The sequence below is a fragment of the Pteropus medius genome, unplaced genomic scaffold, assembly GCF_902729225.1.
Source record: "Pteropus medius unplaced genomic scaffold, Ma_sr-lr_union100, whole genome shotgun sequence".
Taxonomy (NCBI): domain Eukaryota; kingdom Metazoa; phylum Chordata; class Mammalia; order Chiroptera; family Pteropodidae; genus Pteropus; species Pteropus medius.
In genome coordinates, this window is record NW_024349801.1 from 22,719,774 (window position 1) to 22,741,063 (window position 21,290).

At 37.5% G+C, this 21,290-nt stretch overlaps 1 protein-coding gene and 1 long non-coding RNA gene across 3 annotated transcripts in view; both read left to right on the forward strand.

The window, feature by feature from the left end:
• Positions 1-21,290, forward strand: part of FBN1 (fibrillin 1) — a 219,621-nt gene that overhangs the window by 144,248 nt on the left and 54,083 nt on the right. For both annotated transcript variants that reach the window (XM_039888195.1, XM_039888196.1), the window contains 12 exons: positions 692-919; positions 2,600-2,725; positions 2,839-2,967; positions 3,781-3,906; positions 4,007-4,132; positions 5,333-5,455; positions 6,584-6,709; positions 8,621-8,746; positions 16,656-16,778; positions 16,930-17,052; positions 18,465-18,590; positions 20,316-20,438. In XM_039888195.1, the coding sequence (XP_039744129.1) occupies positions 692-919; positions 2,600-2,725; positions 2,839-2,967; positions 3,781-3,906; positions 4,007-4,132; positions 5,333-5,455; positions 6,584-6,709; positions 8,621-8,746; positions 16,656-16,778; positions 16,930-17,052; positions 18,465-18,590; positions 20,316-20,438 (1,605 nt within the window). The remainder of the gene's footprint in view (positions 1-691; positions 920-2,599; positions 2,726-2,838; positions 2,968-3,780; positions 3,907-4,006; positions 4,133-5,332; positions 5,456-6,583; positions 6,710-8,620; positions 8,747-16,655; positions 16,779-16,929; positions 17,053-18,464; positions 18,591-20,315; positions 20,439-21,290) is intronic.
• On the forward strand, positions 11,895-16,299 carry LOC120622678 (uncharacterized). Its single transcript, XR_005658510.1, has 2 exons — positions 11,895-12,685; positions 16,005-16,299. It is a non-coding gene; the product is annotated as an uncharacterized LOC120622678 (long non-coding RNA).

Here is a 21,290-nt window from a genome sequence, read left to right on the forward strand (position 1 = left end):
CTAGGTCTACTGACCTCTTGTCTGCTACTCGTTCACTCTTACCCACAATCTCATGAATCTGGGTTTGGAACTAGATGTACCCCACATGCATCCTGAAGAGTGTGTTCATTAGCACATGTTGAGGTGAAAGAAGTACTTGAGAATAGGAGTGAATGGCTTTTCTTTGTTGTTTTCCTCTTTAATCTCAAGGAGGGCAGTTGTCATTTTGGAGTTTACCGTTCCACCTCAACAAAATGAAGTGGATCTTAGGAAAAGGGACTGGAATAGCTCAGATGTCCTCCAAGGATAAAGAGTGCAGTTTGTTTTTAGCTATAAGGATGTCAAGGCATCATGGAATGAATGCGTGCTTTGGTAACAGGCATATCTATGAAAACATCTCCTCAAAGAGCACTGCAGTATTCCTCAGAATACTGCTCCTTGTATGGAATTATCAGAAAATACCAAAGTTGAAAGGAGACTTTTCACAAGTAGTAGGTGCAAATAAGTATGAGCTACCAAATAGAAGAGAGTCTTTATTAGACAGGAAAACCCATCACAAAGCTTGGGTTTCTATTGAGGAAAAAAATAATTCCAGTCAATAAGTATATAGCAAATTATTGAGTGTATTGTTCTTTGCCTAATGTGATGCTGGCAATTTGGGGCAGTGAAAACAAAGTAGTTGTCCTCAACTTCCCTCTGTTCCTTCTGGCAGATATCCGCCTGGAAACCTGCTTCTTGAGGTATGATGACGAGGAGTGCACTCTGCCCATTGTTGGCCGCCACCGCATGGATGCCTGCTGCTGCTCTGTTGGGGCAGCCTGGGGTACAGAGGAATGCGAAGAGTGTCCTGTGAAAAACACACCTGAGTACGAGGAGCTGTGTCCCAGAGGACCTGGTTTTGCTACAAAAGAAATTACAAATGGAAAACCTTTCTTCAAAGGTACAATGTTTCAGTGGTTGATTACTCTTCTTTTTAGACCAACGGGATGCGTTTTCATGACCCTAGAGTTCTACTATCAGAATTACAATGAATATAATCAATGTGGTCATCTCTCAATCATCTTGGCATACATTCTTTTCTTTCTGAATTATATGTAACAAAACATTCGCTCTGTATCAGATTTTCTTTTTCTGTATCTCAGGATTTCCTGAAGTCACTTATCTCTCCTATCTTCCCATTATTATTTGTTAAAGCAGATTTTAATACTACTCTAAGCCAAACATAAATGAAAGGAAACAAGAAATTTTTATATCATCTGCTAAAGCCAAATAGTATGACCTTTTATCTTCCTATTTGAGCATCCATGTCACTGTAGTCTACCTGAATGTGGAGAATGCTGGGTGAATGGCATGAGAAACCCAGTGGCAGGTCCTCTTTGTCCAAATACAGTGAAATTTATTCCTGTGGCAGACATACTCCAGTGACATGATATTGCAATTACTTTAGTGTACTATGCTGTAATCTAAAATCTATGTAAAAAAATAAGTCACAGATTTAATCTAATTCCAAAATTAATTTAAGTTTTTGCGCACAATGATTCAGAACTTGTTTACTTCAGCAGATGGAAAATCATAATTGGTTACTCAGAATTCTGAGTATTCGGAGAGGTTCAGCTTATGTTCCCAGTATAGAGTTTTATGTTGGTTGCCCATTGTGTCTGGACCTAGTTATTATACTTCATAACTAAATCAACTTATAAAAATGGGAAATGAGCACATAAATATCACTTAACTATCCTTAAATAAAAAGCATAGACTTTTTTTCTCTACTGAGCATTTGGTCCAAGAAGCTCTGGGGTTTAAAATTGTTGTGTCTAGAGAGACAGTTTCTAGATGGCCCTCTTAAATGTCTCTTAAGTAAATTCAAAGGAACTTGAGTGATTTTTTTCTAAAAGCTGTGGCAATCCCTTGCCACAGAAGACTTGATGTTCTTGAGAATTAATCTAGCAATTCTGTCTCTCATGACATTATGTAGAAATGAACTTGTATTTCCTGAGCTTTAGGTCTTAATTTGGAAAGGCTCCTAAAAGGAGAAATTAAGATCATACATTTACTATGTCATCTCATAGTATAAAAACTTCAATTATATTCATAAAACTTTAAGGCTAAATAATATTGAGAAAACATTTTTAAATAGTATACATTATTTGCAAATATTTTGAATTATAAATGAAATCTTTGAAATTCTTATATTTTAGGTTTATCCAAAAAAACATCAAAAAGCATAAATGAATATCTCATTCCTCTACACACCCAATTGGTTGCTGTGGGGCAATATATTCTAATAATCTTCTATGCGCTTTAAGTATGGACACTAGTGGTTTGGAATATTCATTCATTCAGCAAATTGTTAAATGTTCAATATATATCAGTCAGCATGCCAGATTCTAGAAGTCCAAATAAGCACACTCTATTCCTCTAATGCTTTCTAAAATAGAAGTTTAAAAGACAAGAAATGTTTATAAGTCATACTTCTCGTGGACCATCAGACATTCTTTAAAATGAGTATTGCCAAGATCTTAAATCAAGACCCTCCAACTTTCCGGGTTTAAAACAGTGGGCATTGAGCTCTCCTAATTGGTTGCTCATGAACTTTTCACATGTTTTATTTTTCTTGAAGATATCAATGAATGCAAGATGATCCCCAGCCTCTGCACCCATGGCAAGTGCAGAAATACGATCGGCAGCTTTAAGTGCAGGTGTGATAGTGGCTTTGCTCTTGATTCTGAAGAAAGGAACTGCACAGGTCAGTGAAGGGGCTCACCTTAGAGGGACACCCTTTAGAACTCTTCATCTTTATTCCACAAGAATTAAGCCAATCCTGATACTCATTTGCTGTTACTTGCTGCTTTTGTGCAGACATTGATGAATGCCGCATATCTCCTGACCTCTGTGGCCGAGGCCAGTGTGTGAACACCCCAGGAGACTTTGAATGCAAGTGCGATGAAGGCTATGAAAGTGGATTCATGATGATGAAGAACTGCATGGGTAAGCATGTGCCCATTTGATCAGCACAGTTAAAAAAGGATTCCAAGAAGCTTTGATGACTAATAGCGTAATGTCCCAGATTCTTCATGCTCCCCCAGTGCACTGGTCTCCTGACCAGTGAGTCAGGAATCGGTCTGTGGCAGAGAGAGACTGACATGTGGAAGGAATGAGGGAATTCAGGTTGTGGGGTGGTGAGTGGTCTTGGACACCAGTTGCGGGTCCCTGAGAAGTGAGTATAACACCTAGAGTAGATACCTCAGGGAAGAGAGAACAGTTTGAATATAAGTGATAATCGGGGTCACATTATAGGGTTTTTATCTGATGTTTCTAGAAAAGGAGATTAATTAACCTGGTTGCATTAGATCAGGTTCCCTGGAAACAAATCTAAGGTGGGGATTATTTTGAGGGAATGCTCTCAGGAGGAACCTGTAAAGGAGTAAGGGAGGCCTGTTAGGGTAGGGGAAAGAGAGAAGCGAAACGTTCAGCTGCATGTTAGCCTTAACCTGATTCCACTTGGAGTGTAAGTGGTACCAGAGAATAGTCCCACCCCGAGGCAAGGAGGCCAAGATTTTATGCTTCCCACAGCAGTTCAAGCAGTTATTGGCCCATGGATGACCCCCAGCACGGAAGGGAAATATAATCTTTCGCCTCCCAGGTATTTCTGAATGAAGTGGAGAGCAATTCTCCAAAAAGGGAGAGTGTGAGCCTTTAGCAGACGAGACTTCCAGCAACTGGCTGATGAGTGTACTGGCCTGGTCATGGATACCTGGGCAGGACACCACCAATAACTTCAACTTCATTTCCATTTTGCAGATATCAATGAGTGTCAGAGAGATCCTCTCCTATGCCGAGGAGGCGTTTGCCAAAACACCGAGGGAAGTTATCGCTGTGAATGTCCTCCTGGTCATCAGCTATCCCCCAACATCTCAGCATGTATAGGTAAGAAGACTTTCAGACCGCTGACCAGTCATTCGACCCACATGTCTGCCAGAGAGTCAGAAGCTTATGACTGGGTTTCCTATTCTTATTTTCTACACAGACATCAACGAGTGTGAACTGAGTGCGAACCTCTGTCCAAATGGTCGCTGTGTGAACCTCATAGGGAAGTATCAGTGTGCCTGCAACCCTGGCTATCATTCAACTCCTGACAGGCTGTTTTGTGTTGGTAAGTTCTATATTTTATGTGGTTTTATATTTTATTTTATTTAGTCTCCTTCTAAAGCACTCAAGCAATGTTCTCTCAGTTCTGTTTCCACCACTAGTGACTTTTACTTAATCTTTCTCGTTTTCCTGTAAGGAAAATTCTTTTCGTAGTGGTTCATGATCTTCGGATCTCACCTTCCTTTTGTGTTTAAGGAAGCAATTACATGAACAATGTAGAATGTTTTAGCTCTAATGAGTATAATGTGACCCGTGCTGCTTTCAATGGTGAATGGTAGCACGTGCTTTGTTTAGGTACATATATAACCAAGCAAATAAGCAAGTGATTAATAACCACCTGAAATAAATGAAGCATGGTGGGTGCCATGAAAAAGACAAAATGTGCAGGGTGCAATCTCTCCCTTTAGTGGATTAGATCAGCTAAAAGATTTCAAAGAATAATTATTGGAAAGAAGATCATGGTACAGTCATATCTTAAAACGAAATAAAGGTCAGGTATGGTACTCCTTAACAGTGGGATTTTGTGGGACAAGGCTTTTGCTTTGTGGCTGGCCCTCTGTAGGTTTAGTCGTGTTGGAAAGAGTGGCACAGAAAATCCTTTGGCTTTATTGTGCCCAAAGTTAAAGTGAAACTGTAGAAACAGCCAGTTTTTGCCTGGTTTGGGGTGTACATCATGTGGAACTGCCAAGTCTCACATGGTTTCCACCCAAAGTCATAAATCAGCCCAAATTCTTCTGAAACATGGCCCAGTACAACTCAGAACTCCAACTCAAGTTCTTGAAAAGGATTAGAACTTCAGCCAATCAAACCGAATATCTAGTTTATAACTGAATCTGTGACCCAGAGAAGTTCACCCATGTGCCCATTGTCATAACTGGGATATGTTCTCAAAGCACCTAGCATTTCTTCTATATTGCATGTGGCACACCATGTATTGTGTAATTAATTGTTCATCTAACTCTCCCACTGCAGTTTAGCATTATGAAGGCAAGTCTAGTGTTTATCTCATTCACTATTGGATTCTCACTTCTAGCACATAGTAGGAGTATAGTTCATATTTTTTAAGGAATCAAATAATGCAGTGACTTTGAGTTGCTCTAGGATGCTCTTTTTTTTGGCTTTACTTGACCCATGCCTGGGAACTTTAAACACATGCCATGATCATAAACACAGAGAAAGGTGATACTATTTTTATTTTTCTTAGACATCGATGAATGCAGCATAATGAACGGTGGTTGTGAGACCTTCTGTACAAACTCCGAGGGTAGCTATGAATGTAGCTGTCAGCCAGGATTCGCACTAATGCCTGACCAGAGGTCGTGTACCGGTAAGTAGATTTTAGCCTCCTGTGAAATCTCTCAGTAATGGGTCTCTATGCAGAGCGGATTAGGGTCTGAACTATGGAGTCGGATAGCCCTGAGTTTAAATCTTTGTTTTGTCACATATTTTAGCTATGTGTCCTTGATAAAGATCTTTAGCATCAGATTTCTCATCTATAAAATGGAGTTCAGATTGCCTCTGAGGAAGAGTATGTACAACACTTAGCATAGTACTTGGCATGTGCTCAATAAATGGAGTATAAAATACAGTTCCTTCATTGATCAGACTTTTGAAAAATTTGATCTCTTGGCTTACATCAGTGCTATTCAGGGTGTGTTTCCTGGACCAGCAACATTAGTATCACCTGAGAATGTGTTAGAAATGAAAAATCTTGGGCCCCACTTCAGACCTACTGAATCAGAAACTCCTGGGGGTGAATCCCAGTAATTCGTTTTCACAAGCCCTCTAAGTGATTTGGATGTGTGCTAAAATTTAAGTACTACTGGTCTTTACACTCCCTGTTGTATCGCCCTGGGTGAGAAGAGCCCTGTAGCCAGCTACAGATGAAAAATGAGGTGGGCAGTATAGGTTTTGATTTTGGTTTGGGTTAAGAAGAGAAATTGGGTTTAGAAACTTGAAATATCTGATCTAGAAAATCTCCTTCAAAAGCCCTAGACATCAATTTGGCTACAAAAATTAATTGTTGAAAGTAAATATTTTTACTAAAAAATGAATCTAACTAGATTTGCTTATTTCAAGCAGTTTCACCTTAAAATAACAGTAAAAAGATAATAGACTTTAGACATTTACATTTGACAATGAGAAAAATATGATTCATAATCATTTTTAAATGATAAATTCATATCAGAGATAAAATTGCTAATTAAATGATGGACTTTTAAGTGGCTGTAGACCCCTGAACAGTGTGTTGTGAATCTTGAAAATGGTTCTCACCTTTTTCACTCGGGATAACGTGATGGGATAATTTAGGTAAAGCTTCATTTGTATTTGAGAACTAATTATCTTATACAACAAATAGGCTGAGTTTATTTGACTTGGGTAAGTTAACTTTTTCATCCCTGAATTAATAGAACGAATATCAACAACATGCTGTTGTTGGTTTTATTCTCTGCAGACATCGATGAGTGTGAAGAAAACCCCAATATCTGTGATGGCGGTCAGTGTACAAACATACCTGGAGAGTACAGGTGCTTATGTTATGATGGATTCATGGCATCCGAGGACATGAAAACTTGTGTAGGTAAGCAAAGAAAACAGAATTTTTCATTTTCTCTTGTTACTCACAAGTACTATTAAATTACATAACGATTAGTTTGGGTAGCCAAGATCCTATGTGAAAAGTAAGGATATTTAGGGGCATAATACTAATATTCAAAGCCAGCATTCCAAAGAGCAACTTTCTTGTGATTGTGTTATGATGTTCTTGTAAGATGTGTTATATGGACTGAACTAGCCTTTGGTCAACTCCAGATAGACATTTATTTTATGTCTGTGCATTATTTCTGTCCACATAACCCTCCTCCTGCTGTGAATAGAGTTCGGGCTTGTATTTGAGAGAGTTTTCCTTTACTATGTCTTCATATTTATTAAATTTCTGCAATATCTAATCTGCCTTTAATCTCATTCAGTATATTTTTAATCTCAGACATTGTAGTCTACTTCTCTAAAAGTTTGACTTATGATTTTTTATCGTATCTTCTATGACTCTATTTAATATGTCCAATCATTTCTCTAGCTTTTTGAATATATAGAATACAGTTATAATAACTGTTTTAATATCCTGGTCTACTAATTCTATCATCTGTGTCAATTCTGAGTCATTTCAGTAAATTGACTTTCCTCTTCGTTATGGGTCATATTTTCCTGCTTCATTGAATGCCTGGTAATTTTTTATCAGATGCCAGACATAAATTTGACTTACTAGGTGCTAGATATTTTTGTATTCCTAGAAGCATTCTCGAGCTTTATTCTGGAACCCAGGTAAGTAATGTTGAAACAGATCGAGCCTTTCAAAGTCTTGCTTTTATGCTTTTAAGCAGTAGTTAGTCTCAGGCTAATTTTGCTCCATTACTGAGGAAGAACCCTTCTGGATACTCTACTCAAATCCCTGTGAATTATGGAATTTTTCAGTCTGACTGGTAGGAAGAGGCACAATTCCAGACCTTCTGTGAATTCTGATGATTGTTCTCTCTAATTCTTGTGGGTGGTACTTCCCCCAGCTTATAGTAGTTTCTTTACATGAATGTGCTGAACTCTGCTCATCTGAATGTTTGACTGTGACCCTATGCAGATATGTGGAGTGATGGCTGTACAGCTTCCATCTGTCCTTTGTTCTGCCCTGTGAACTCTAGTGACCGTGGCATTTCACGACTTCCAGTTTCATCTCCTCAACTCAAGACGCTACCTGATTCCATCTGTCACCCCCTTCCCTATGCCATGGACTTAAAATTCTCCCTACATAGTAATCTGGGGCATTCGTAGAATTCACCTAGTCTGTTTTCTGTCTCTCCAGATCACTGTCCTATGTTGCCTATATTGTCCTTTAGTTGTCATTTCAGATGGGAAGGTAAATTCAGTGCCTATTGCAACATCTTGGCCAGAAGCAAGAATTTAGAATTGAAAATATTTAAAATGTATCATGTTTATATCTTCAGAAAATCCTGGCCAAATATTTGTGAAGTACTAGATATTAAAGTGAATATCATGAAAAAAATAATTTTTAATTTGGGAAGGAAGTGAAGTTGATAACTACCTGCACTATGACTACTAGTTTATCTATTTCTTCTTGTAAAAATGTGGAAACTAAACTTTTGGCATCATGCAGACTGACTTAAAAGTCTCATCTTGCAGCAATTTTGAAAAGTTTTCTAGAATGTTGCATAAACAGGCTCCATACTCAGCCCCAAGTGGGTCAGTTTATTTGATTACTTGACCTCCTGCTTATGACCCAGATAAAAATCCGGTCTGTATGATTAGCCTGTAATATGGAAAGCACATGTGAGTTGAGCTCCATAAGCGTGATACACTTTTTTTGAGTGAAAGCATTTCACCCTTTCTGATTTATTTATCATAGTTGTCTTATCTGAAGGAAAAAGTATTAAATTATATCAAACAAATGGTTATATGTATTAATGATATCTATATTTTACAGATGTTAATGAATGTGACCTGAATCCAAATATCTGTCTAAGTGGAACCTGTGAAAACACTAAAGGCTCATTTATCTGCCACTGTGATATGGGATATTCAGGCAAAAAGGGAAAAACTGGCTGTACAGGTATGTTTTTTCAAATTGAATAATAAAAGATTAAGTGCTTAAGAGATTGCTACCATAATTACAGATTAATATAACTGAAAATCATTGATGTTTTATTTGCATTATAAAGCATGTCGTATAATATTTTTCATTAACTTAGCCTTCATTTCTTTGAAATTTGTCATACATTAGATCGTATCTAAGCTAAGGGCTTTTTTCTTTACCTGTGAAACAAAGCTTATTGGATAAATTACCGCTATAACTAACACCATAAATATCACATTTTTATGAGGTTAAAATCACATTTTTATATCAAAGTAGTTAACATACTAGTTACCAAACATTCATATCCCTTTACAGTCGTGAGCCACACAGTGATGTTTAGGTCAGTGATGGACCACATATATGATGGTGGTCCCATAAGATTATAACGGAGCTGAAAGGTTCCTGTCACCTAGTAATGTCATAGCCATGGTAACGTCATAGCTCAACATGTTCATGGCGATGCTTGTATAGACAAACCTACTTCACTGCCAGTAGTGTCAAAGTATAGCACGTACAATTACAGTACTAGGCTATACCATCTAGGTTTGTGTAAGTGTGCCCCAGTGTTTGCACCATGACGAAATCACCTAATTCCGTGTTTCTTAGAATGTGTCCCGTTGTTAATATAGACACATGATTATATTAAAACAAGCCTTTCTCAGTAACCTCCATGGCCAGCACTTCGTTTAAGGTTTTATAAATGAAATTACTTTTTAAAGAAGCACATCCTACAATTCATATATTTCATCAACTTCTCAGTCTTCTAGTTCTTTAAATTAGTGTGCTTCTGATGTATTAAGTTGCTTTAGCCCAAATAAATCTTTATTCCTGAGGCTTAACAAATCTTATGAAGTAATAATTAAACCATTTGTAATTTTGCTTTTCGATAACAACAGCACATGAGAAAATCTTTTCACAATGTTTGTAGAATATTATTCTGTTAAACGGCAAATAAAAGAAGTCATTCTGAGTGATATTGTTTTTAAATGTTTGGTTGATATTTTCAAACTTGACACAATAATGTTAAGTATGTGGAATAACAAAGTTTTATTGTAGTTACAGTAATATAACAAATTATGGCATAGTAGAGACCATGGTGAGCTTGAATTAAGTAACTGCATAATTTCTTTACAAATAATAGACTTTAATTCCAAAAACCAGTTTGCAAGCCCTTGTGACTCAAACATTAAAATATTTGCAGATTGACAACGTGGTAAATGTACAGATCCTTTTCTTAATCATATTAACATTTTCAAGAAAACTCCCAAATATATTGTCATTTTAAACCATCTAATAATATTAACTTTCAAAGTTATAGATATACAAGATAACACCAATAATATTATTATTGATTCAAACATGAAAGGTTCTAACCAAATTATAAAAATCAGCATGAAGCTGAAATGCTTTCATCCTCACTATATTACTCTTCTTATGAAGCATGACTAAGAGTCTATTCTGATAAATGGCACAGTGTTTCAAATCTCAACTCCTCATGTGGTCTCTGGGGTACAAATGGTGCTTAGCTCACTATACCTATGATTCAAGCTTTATTTTTAGTTTCCAGTGTAAATATAGAAATTGGGGAATGGGGTGGTGGTCTGGCAGTAATAAAGGGAAAAGTAGGACAGTTCCAGGTTGCATTTTACCTAATAGAGGCTAATACCCCTGTTTGGCTCTGTTGAACTCACTGAAATTCACCCCCAGAGGATGGTGATGTTTATGAAGGGAGAAGCTAATCTAATGGGACAGTCTTCATTTGCTATAAGAAAAGGAGATCTCTAGAATTTCATGCTCCAAATTCCAGCTAATAGAGGCCTGTGCAGCGGCCAATTATTTTAGGCCTTCTACCATGAAGAAAGCTTAAATTTTCATGTGACATTAATTTCATTTTAGGTAAATGAGATATAATGTACATAATGCCCTTGGCATAGTGCTTGACATTCAGTACCTGGTCAATAAATAGTAGCTACTGTTGTCATTATAGAATGAGACACATAGACATAGTGTCTGGAAGCCATTTGATTAAAGACATAACTTCTAGTCTAGTAAAACTCTATACTACTATTTACTGATACATGCTTGGAATCAATTTAAAGAAGGAAAATCTTACTCTATATTAAAAGGCTTGTTTTACAAGGCTCATTTTAATTGAATTTGCACAGATACTAAGGTTGTGGTGATGAAAGCTCTGCACTCCATGTTAGATGAGATGACACCAGTTTTACATTAAGAACAGCAATCTTTTAGTAAATTATGTGAACAGACACATAGATTCGAAGTCCAAGAAATATTCTATCCTTTACCAAGGTCCAACATCCTCCTACTTTTAAATTATAGCCTAAAATGATTTTCCAATTTTATAAAACCCAGCCAGCACTGTCAGAAGGAGACTTGAGTTTCATGGCCCCTTTGATATCATAGTAGCATGGCATGTGATATTCTTGTGTGAAAGAGTAGAACCCTGGATTTTATTCCCAGTTCTTACACTGGTTCATGAGCTTGAAGGAATCACCACGGTTCTCTGTAGTTACACAAGCATTCCCCTTAGGTAAGCACCCTGCTGTGAAATGTGAAAGGAGGGAGTACATTAGGGAAGAAAGGAAAAGAGATCTTCTGTAAATACTGTTATTAACAACCAAGAGTATGACATTTGATTGAAAATGACTTACACAAACAGGAATTGGCAGCAAATTTGGTGTACTTAAAAACAAGTTTTTAAAAATCTGAGCCAAAATGTTTTTTAATTCCATGTAACTAGGGCTCTTTTAGCCTGCTTTTAGTTTAAAATTAGTGTCACTCACAACATAGAATACCAGCAGGTTACCTTGGTGATAGTTGTGTTAAAGACAAGTGTTTATAATGTCCCAGGCAACTAATATAAATAGAGATATGTATCTTGCCTAATGGGATAAGCAAGCCACACAAAAAATAACAGTAAAGAACGGACCCGAAACTATGTTTTGATGACAGACAAAAGAAGTATTTTACATATATTTCCATATATATATAATGTGTATACAGACATTTAATATGTACATCACAACATAATATATATATACATATATATGTGTGTGTGTGTGTGTGTGTGTGTGTATTACATATATATATATATTTAAAATAAGTAACCTATACAGGAATTATAAAAATATGTATGCTATTTCATAGGGGGAGACTTTGTTTCATGAGAACTAAAAAATGTCCTCTGGGTTTCATTACAACTTTGTCTAAATATTTCAGCTCCCTTGTCATTACTGATTGTTTCCATTTTAACAAATAAACATGTTTTTCCCCCCAATCACTTTAGCAGTGTTCAAAATCCACCCACTGACTTACATTCCCAGCCTACACAGATGTGTTAAGGGTTTCTTTTTTCTCCTTAAGCTTTGTCCAAATTATGGGTTGAAAGGAATGTTTGATTTAATGGAGGGGAAAAGTACATTTGCTTGAAATCTAGAACATAGCTCTCTGTCCTTGGCTTAAGAGGGCTGGATTACAATTTTTCTGTGGCCCACATACAGGGCTTCTGCTGCTCATTCTGCATAATTGCAATGAGACAACCAATTGGAAAGATAAAATTTAGGCTGTTGCTAGGTGCCATCCTCGGTGAGTCCTGCTTTCACAAGCTCGTTTGTAAGAGCCTACCACCCATTGAGTGCTTATTCGGTCAGTAAGTAAGGTATACGTACCATTAAAATCAGAATTGTTTTCAGTTAAAATAGCAGGATTTCTGGGTAATTTTATTTCTCAAACTGTCTGCTTCTTTTCACATGAGAAATGTTGCTGATGGATCTTAATCCATGAGAATCATATACTTCGAAACCACCAGCACTCAGTGAGAATTTGTGCCCGTTTCCTTCCAGCTTCTTATCACTGCTAACTGTCCTCCACTGGCTGTCAGCCTGTGAAAACTCGGTGGGTGTTCAGTTAAATAGTCTTGGCTCAAATTTGGATCCAAATAAAGAAATCCAAGTAGCCTTCCCATTTAGCCTTGCCATTCACTCAAACATCCTCTTCCCCAATGTCTAATCAAAGAGATCCCACAGTGTGCCAGCTCTGTCAGATTACAGTTCACGTGACTGATGCCCAGATGGCGGGAAGTCAGGTGTTTGTGTGGGTGAAACAGCCTCTCCCTGTGTGACTGTCAGAGGAGGCCAGAGCAGCTCGGAGCACAGCCCTTACTTGAATGTCAGTGGAACACACCCAGAACCTCTGCCTGGGGTCTGCTCACACCATACCCTCACCCTTTAAGAGAGCCCTGCACATGGGACCTTCGAGTCTGTGAAGGAGCTTTCATGGGGTTATGGAGGTTGCAGTGTCAGCCCTAAATTTGAATTTCTTTGCTTTTCTTGGCTTGTGCTTATTCTTAATCTTAAAAAGGAATTTTCTGTCTGGAGCAAAATTGTGGGGGAAAGAGAACATTTGTACAGAAAGAGATGTTCTTGGCAAGCATGTGCTATGTTTCCTTCACATTATTGAAGAGTAGAATGTTTGAGTACAGCGTTTTTGTTTGCTTGTTTTCCTCAGTTTCCCCTTCTGTTAGTTTTTATAATGAAGTGCAGTCTTAGACGCTGGTCTGTCATGGAAACAATTAATGAACAACAGTTGGCTCGTGCACACATGCAAAACCTTTTATTCAGAGACGCCTTTACACTTTATGCCCAAGTCTTTTTAATTCCCTTGTCAGATACTGAGAGTATAAGGCATTGAGACAATGACCCATACAAATATTCACAAAATGAAGAATTGAATATTGGCTCCTGAGACACTCTTTCCTAGTATCCCTAAAGCCCATGGTACACAGCCTCTCACAAAGATATTTTCTTTTCACCTTGAAAAATTGTGGTGAAATTGCACACATTTTCTTGAATTAGAAATTTATAGTTGCATATTACCAATGATAAAAAGGGGGGAGACTCTTCTTTTAAAAGAAATGGTAATATTCTTAATTGCAAGATTAAATATGGAAGGTAAAAAATCCACGTGAAAATAAGGGTAAGTTTGGTCCTTAGAGAAATGGAAAGAAAAAGATTACAGAATTATTAGATCGACAGGCTATAATGAGCTCTGAAAATTATACTTAGCAGACAAGATTAGTGACTACTTCTACGAGTCTGTTAATACTCACCAAGATTTGGAAAACTCCATAAAGCAGGGCTTAGAATAAAGTCTTGATGCATTTAAAAAAATCAGCTCAATTGGGCAGCTGTGACCTAAGGGAAAGAGTGTCAAGAAGGGGACAGAGAAAGTGAGTTCCTGGTGGTCCTGTTCTGTCCCTCACTGACTTTCAGGCCCTGGTAAGTCCCCATGCCTTTGGAGACCTCTGTATCCTCCTCTGAGACACTGAAGATTAAGAAAATAAAATTCTAAATTCTTTCCACTTAAAAAATTCCTTTATTTTCCCCTCATTCTTTTTAAATTTTATTTTATTATTAGTTTCAAGGAGAATTCTTTGATTTTATAACATTTGGAGGCTTCAATACTTAGGCAATTGAAGTTCATTATTTTTAAGTAACTCAGCTATCATGACAAATAAAGGAGGGAAATTAAGACAACCAAAAGTGGTAGTTTGCGTCATTAACTCTGAGGGGAGTGATTATCTGAGAAAGAGAGACGTGTTTGATGGTCCTGCTTGGGAGCCCATTAAGTCATGCTTACTTTCTTGAACTCCCTACTTACCACTATTATCGCCAGGCTGGCCTTCCTCTTCATTTCCTTGGAATGTGCCGTGCTCAATTACTCAGTTGGTTAAAGCTCCCAGTCACAAGTCTAAAGCTGCCCGGTATGTGCCTCCCTTGACCTGCCTTAATAACTCAATAGGTTCAGTGGTTGCCAAGGTTACATTAAAATTCACCCATATGATACATTGTAATTGTAAGAACATTCTCTCAGGCATGTTTTCATTTTATGATTATTAGTGATATTGCAAAATATTTTTGTAGGAAAATGTCATTATTTTGTGTTTCCTCTAGAAGTTATGAAGAAGCCAGTGATCCTAGGACCATTTCAGAGCTTTAGATGGAATATTTGGCAAACAGCATGTTTCCAAACATTTTCAAATCATTTAATTGGGCTTCTTACATAAACAAAAGGGTAAACATAAGTTGCTTGATCAGTTTCTTTTTCATGCCACTGGTCAAGTGGTCACTAAAAATTTTTGCAACATTTCACACGCCAAAATTATTCTTCTTGACCTAAATTTTATGTTAGACATTGGTTTGCATATAGAGTCATAGTATCTATACCTATGAGTTCTTGTTCTTAGTTAATGAACATGTTAATTAAGTGGTTAAGTACCTGACTTTCATTATATAATGGATTAATTTTGGAAAATATGATTACGATACCAATTTCAATTCTGATCACAAACTGGGTGTCTTACAATTCAACTAAATTCTGATACTATCTTCAGGTAGATAGTGTCAGATTCCACAAGTTAACGGTTCTGTCCCACAAGACTATTCCCATTTAGATGCCAGTCACAAGCCCAGATTGTTACCCGTGCTTCTGACAGAATGGATATAAATACTACAAATCAGAGGTTCCCGACCTCTTCCTTGGGTTTAATTTGCAGCTCACAGAACTCAGGAAACCAGCTTATTATAGATTACCAGTTTATTATATAAGGATATAACTCATGAACAGCCAGATAGAGGAGATGCACAGAGCAAGGCATGGCAAAGCAGTGCGGAGATTCCATGTTTTCTCCCTGAATCTCCTTGCGTTCACAAACCCTCCCCAAACTCCATCCTTTTAGGTTTTTATGGAGGCTTCATTACATAGGTCTTATTGATCAAATCACTGACCATCAGCAGTTGAATCAGCCTCCAATCCCTCTCTCTCCCCATACTTGCCCTAAGGTCAGGTGTGTGGGATGAAAGTGCCAGCCCTGTAGTCATGTGGTTGGTTCTCTTAGCAACCAGCTGGTATCCTTGGGTGTGGTCCAGAAGTCACCTCATTAACATAACAGAAGACACCTTGCTTGCTCTCACCATTTAGGAAATTCCAAGGATTTCAGGAGCTCTGTGCCAGAAATGGAGATAAAGACCAAATATGTATTTCTTATTATAAATCACAATATCATGGAAAACAAAACATATTTCACTTCTTACTGTATATTCTTTTCTATAATCTATCTTGGTTAAATTAGGAAATGAAATTTTGGAGAATGGAGAATTTTCAAGAATTTGAAGTTCTTTAGTAATGTAACCCTAATCTGGTACTCCTTTTACAGATAAATCTTCATTGGACTGATTTGAGTTTTACATGAAATATGCAAGAGGGCTTCGGCGTGCTAGAGAAAATATGGTTCACACTCTGCCTTAGGGAAAATTCTGTGCAAATGCTTGACTTAGCAATACTTGAAGTAAAACTTTCATAGAAATAAAGCATATTTGATAATACAGTGTTTTACATTTAAGAATAAAATATATTTAATATATAGAATATGAGTGCAAATATCTTCTAATATGCCGACAACATTGTATCCCTTTGTGTGGTTGACTTAATAAAAATATTGGGACTAGAAACATGTGACTATGAGTGTTAATACTGTACTGTTAAGCAACCTGCATTTTAAGATCTTCAATTGGAAAAAGATTCATTTTGTTTTGCAGTGACTGGACACTTACATGAAATAATGGAAAATAATTAGAGTTGATAATAGCAAGCAGCATCATATTCTTGTTTCTTTATAAAATGAAATGTAAAGCTGTTTAATGTACGTACAGTGTATACGTGGATGCTAAACCAATCTATATTATAATTTGGGAAGTGGGAAACTGAGTCCACTTTAGATGTTGCTAAGTTGCTATTGCTAAGTTATTTAAAAGACCAAAAAGGCACCTGTGCTCAACCTTTTTTAAACTGCTGGTTATTTTTCCAGACATCAATGAATGTGAAATTGGAGCACACAACTGCGATAGACACGCTGTATGTACCAACACGGCAGGAAGCTTCAAATGTAGCTGCAGCCCCGGGTGGATCGGAGATGGCATTAAGTGCACTGGTGGGTTGGAAAATAACTGCAATTGCTTCTCATGAACTGCAAAGATTATAAATAAGAAAATATGAATTCTGTAAAGAAAAATTTAATTTCTGTATTATCGATATTAAATGTCTCACTCTCTATTCATAATGATGTGATCTGTTTCCTTAAGACCTGGACGAATGCTCCAACGGAACCCACATGTGCAGCCAACATGCAGACTGCAAGAATACCATGGGCTCCTACCGCTGTCTTTGTAAGGAGGGATACACAGGCGATGGCTTCACTTGCACAGGTAGGTTTGTGTTGGAAACAACTGTGTAAATGGCAGTCGGAGAAAGACGTGTTCCATGTCTTTCAGACCACCAATTCTTTTTTGAAGGCTGGGTCAGTTATGGACAACTTTTAACAGAACAGATTAGTTGCTTAAAACTACATCCTTGTGGAAAAGAAATTTGGAACCAGGTCAATTAGGGAGTCCTCAGAAGCTAATTATATACATATATAGTTGTTACTAGATATATCTCACTGTATGTAATGATGTCATTAGTTTAAAATAAGTCATTTCCTTTTATAATCCTTAGCCTTTATATTTTCGTGCCTATTTTTCACTGTTGACTTGTTTTTCATACCAAGCCCAAGAGTGAGCTTGCTGTAGGAAGCAATGTAAGGAAAAGGGATTAGCTATTCTGGATCAGATTGACAGTATATATTTTTCTCACACTGGCCATCATTATTACCAGCCCATATTGGTATAAGCAAGTATTTCATAACTACTTTGTAAAGAATTCATTCACTTCCAATTTTACAATATATCAATGACATTTTATTTTCAGTTCTAATTAATAGTCATTGAATTAACATGAACTGTTACATATATTTGAATATATATGATTTGAAATGTAATTGTTAAAATATGATACATACACTTACATGAACATGTATACACAAATAACACTTTTTGTGTGTTAGGGCTTTGATATTAAATAAGGTACTGAGATCAATTTCTTGTTGGCTGTTAGGTTGCATGGCTGCTCAAATTGAAGCATTAATTTATCCTGAGCACTTTGCTCACAATAAGTCATTTAAACATAAAAGAGGCTAAGGCCTAGTACGTAAGTTACCTGGATTTTTTTTAAAAACTCACTAAAAATTTTATCATATTTGAAATTGCCTTTGCCTAACCCAGTGAAGTTTTATCATAAACCTCCCATTTTTTTTTTTTTAGAAAATATTGAAAGTTTCGTGTGTTAGGCATGAATGGTTCATGTGTTTAACGTCCATGATTATTAACGAAACTTGGTCAGGAGTTTTGGGGTCTCCTCTCTAATTGTTGCTCCGGTTCTTTTGCTGCCCATCTGAGCTCAGCTTGAAGTCTGAGAAGTAAGCACACAGCATGGCATGTTATTTCCTGTCATGGACATGTGCTCATGTGGATGACTCTGCTTGAAAAAGCCTTAGTTTGAATTATTTGTTTAACTTATTCATTCTACATCATTAGGGATGATTTAGCATTCAGAATTCTGCATCTGAACACCATGTTCATTGAATATTCAATATTAGCATTCAAAAGAGAAAAAAATGAGTTTAAATTACTACCAAACACTACTACACTCAGGAAGCTGACAATTATAAAAATTGCCGGAACTGAGGAATAGGAAACCTCTTAACTGAAAAAGAGTAACTTGTGTTTCTTTCTGGCTATAGATCTTGATGAGTGCTCTGAGAATCTGAATTTGTGTGGCAATGGCCAGTGCCTAAACGCCCCAGGAGGATACCGCTGTGAATGTGACATGGGCTTTGTGCCCAGTGCCGACGGGAAAGCCTGTGAAGGTAACTGATGGGGAAGCTGCTGGGGGCCTTGCGGGGCCTGATGAGATTAGATTATTTAAACATTCTTGGTTGTTTTTTTTTTTTCCAAGGTGAGGTGTATTTCAGCTTCAACCTGGTCATTTCAGTTTGTGGAGGGATTAGGTCTGCAGTCAGACCATTTCTCTTCATGCAGAGAAAATCTTTGGCCGTAAGTGCACAACCAGCCTTGGCCAGAAGGTCTGCAAGAGTACATCCCTTGGTCCTAGGAGAAAGAGGATAACCCAGTGTGGTTAACTCAGTGCAGCCTATTTATCTCATTGTTGGGGGAAAGAACTCAAAGTACTGGTCCCCCGAAAATATTGAAAGGTTTTCTTTAAATATGGAAACACCGTTTTGAATCTCTGCTATGGTTTGGTTTCTAGAAATAAACACTTTAAGATAACAGCAGAGCAGATCGTCTTTTCCATATGTAGAATAGTGTCCAGGGCACATGTGTCTCACGTGGTCTCTAAATATCTTTTGCAATTCCATCCAGTAAGAGAACCTTTGAGATAACGCCATGTGTCATGATGTCTCTCAGCACAAGACCATCTTTCCGATAAGTGTTGGTCAGACAGGAATAGGAACCTTTTGGCTGAGAATGAGTCCCATCAGGAGACACAAGATTCTTCTCTTTACCCTCACATTTGTCAACTATAAGGGCATTATCTCTTATTGAGAAGAATTAGTGGCTACAGTGAACTAAAGAGATTTCAGTAGAAATAAACAAATGATAACGATTGACAGTAGAAATTTAAACAAGACCCTGTTTAATGTCTTAACAAATGGTCGTTGCTTGTTAATAGGGCATTAACTCAAAATCAGTCTTTAGCCAAAACACGTATACTAATTCCCCCATATAGTTCTATAAATACTTTTCTTTGTTATGGAATCATTGGATGTTCTTTATACAGTTTATATTAAATATGCAAAGTTTGATCTAAAATTCCTCTGAGTCAAGAAACCAGATTATGCTCTTGATCATGTGCCTAATGCCTTGTTTACTTTTGTTACCGTGAACATCCAAGGAAAACAGGTACTGTGCCACTTCTGGTAATATAAATAGTTGCACTGAAAGTTTTGCTTCTCTTAATGCTACAAGGGAAGGTTTTGCTTGTTTGTTTGTTTGTTCTTAGTATAAATCATCACTGGCCAAGTGGTCATGGCTATTTAAAGCCAGTCCCAAGGTTGAAAATGTGCCTGTGTGTCAATTACACAAGCAGAATGTTAATGGGAGGCAGGAAAGAGGCCTGGAAGAAGTGACTGCAGTTTTTAGATCTCCATCAACAATAGGAAACACATCCCGTAGTACCAAGGATGACAGAGTATTATAAAACTGGTTAGAAAGGTTACCACAAAAACTTCGTGATTCTTAAAATTTTAACCCACAACAAAAGCAGGAAGTGCATAAATAAGAATCAAAGGTGAACTTTTTGGCTCTTATTTTATAAGAATGATGTGTAAAACACCAAAAACTGAGATACATATGTATAAAGTACTTAGCTCACTAGTTGGCGTATAATAGGAGATGAGAAAAATAAGTTCATCCCTATATGTGGCAAATCGTCTAAAAGTCTGTGGGAAAAGTGCCCAGATTGATGTTGGATAGTTGTCATTTTCCTAATAACGTTAGTTGCCTAATTACATTAGGCAGTTTCTTTAGCAAAACATAAATTTAATTTCTCCCCTCTTTTACCCCTTCCCAAGATATCGATGAGTGCTCTCTTCCGAACATCTGTGTTTTTGGAACTTGCCACAACCTTCCTGGCCTGTTTCGTTGTGAGTGTGAGATAGGCTATGAGCTGGACAGAAGCGGCGGGAACTGCACAGGTAAGACATCCATTTGCATCAAAATCTTCTCCCAGGTGCCCCAGGGCACTTTGCTGTTGGGGTCTCGCTGCGACCACATAAGGATATCTACAGAGTCACGAACAAAAAGCTGGTTTGAAGCATAGGTATCACAATAAATTTTCTAAAACCTGTAACTGATTAGATGTGAGGATGCAGAGGAAAGAGTTGAAGACAGTTGAAGGAGCAGAGTTTGTAGCTTTAGAATCAAGCTATGGCAATACAGGAGTGTTCCAGGGGTGCTCCAGCTATAAGACTTCCCAACCATTCTTTTCCTCCCTGGCTATGTTTTCAGAGGGTTTCCTTTTGAAGGCCATGCCCTGGGATCATGGGTTTTCTCCCTGTACTTCTCCATAGCAATACTCACTCGTTCCTGCCCCTGGCCTGCCAATGAATGTGGTACATAGAACTCAGCCACCTATTTCTAGTGTGTAGATCATCTTCTTGTAGAGCAAGGGACTCTCCAAGAACATATGAAAACCATTAGAAAAGCTATAGGCACTTGGTAAGCATTAAGCACTCGGTAGACCTTTCTTCTGTTCACCTTAACACTCGGTTAAGACTTTTAAAGTCATTTGCAGATCTCCATCTTAGTCCACCATTCTGTTCAAGGATACTGAGGAAAAACATTCCATTCTGTATGGGCTGAGAATCTCAGGGTAAAGAGTGATTTTTTCTGGCCACCTAAACAAGCTGTGACTCAGTGGCTTTCCAGATCATGACCACTACCACCATGTCCCCAAAATTGCTCTGGACTAGGGCATTCCTCTCCAGGCACACACTCTTCTCTTGTTTTTTTTCTAAAAACTCTTGTGACACCAAGCTGGGCCTCTG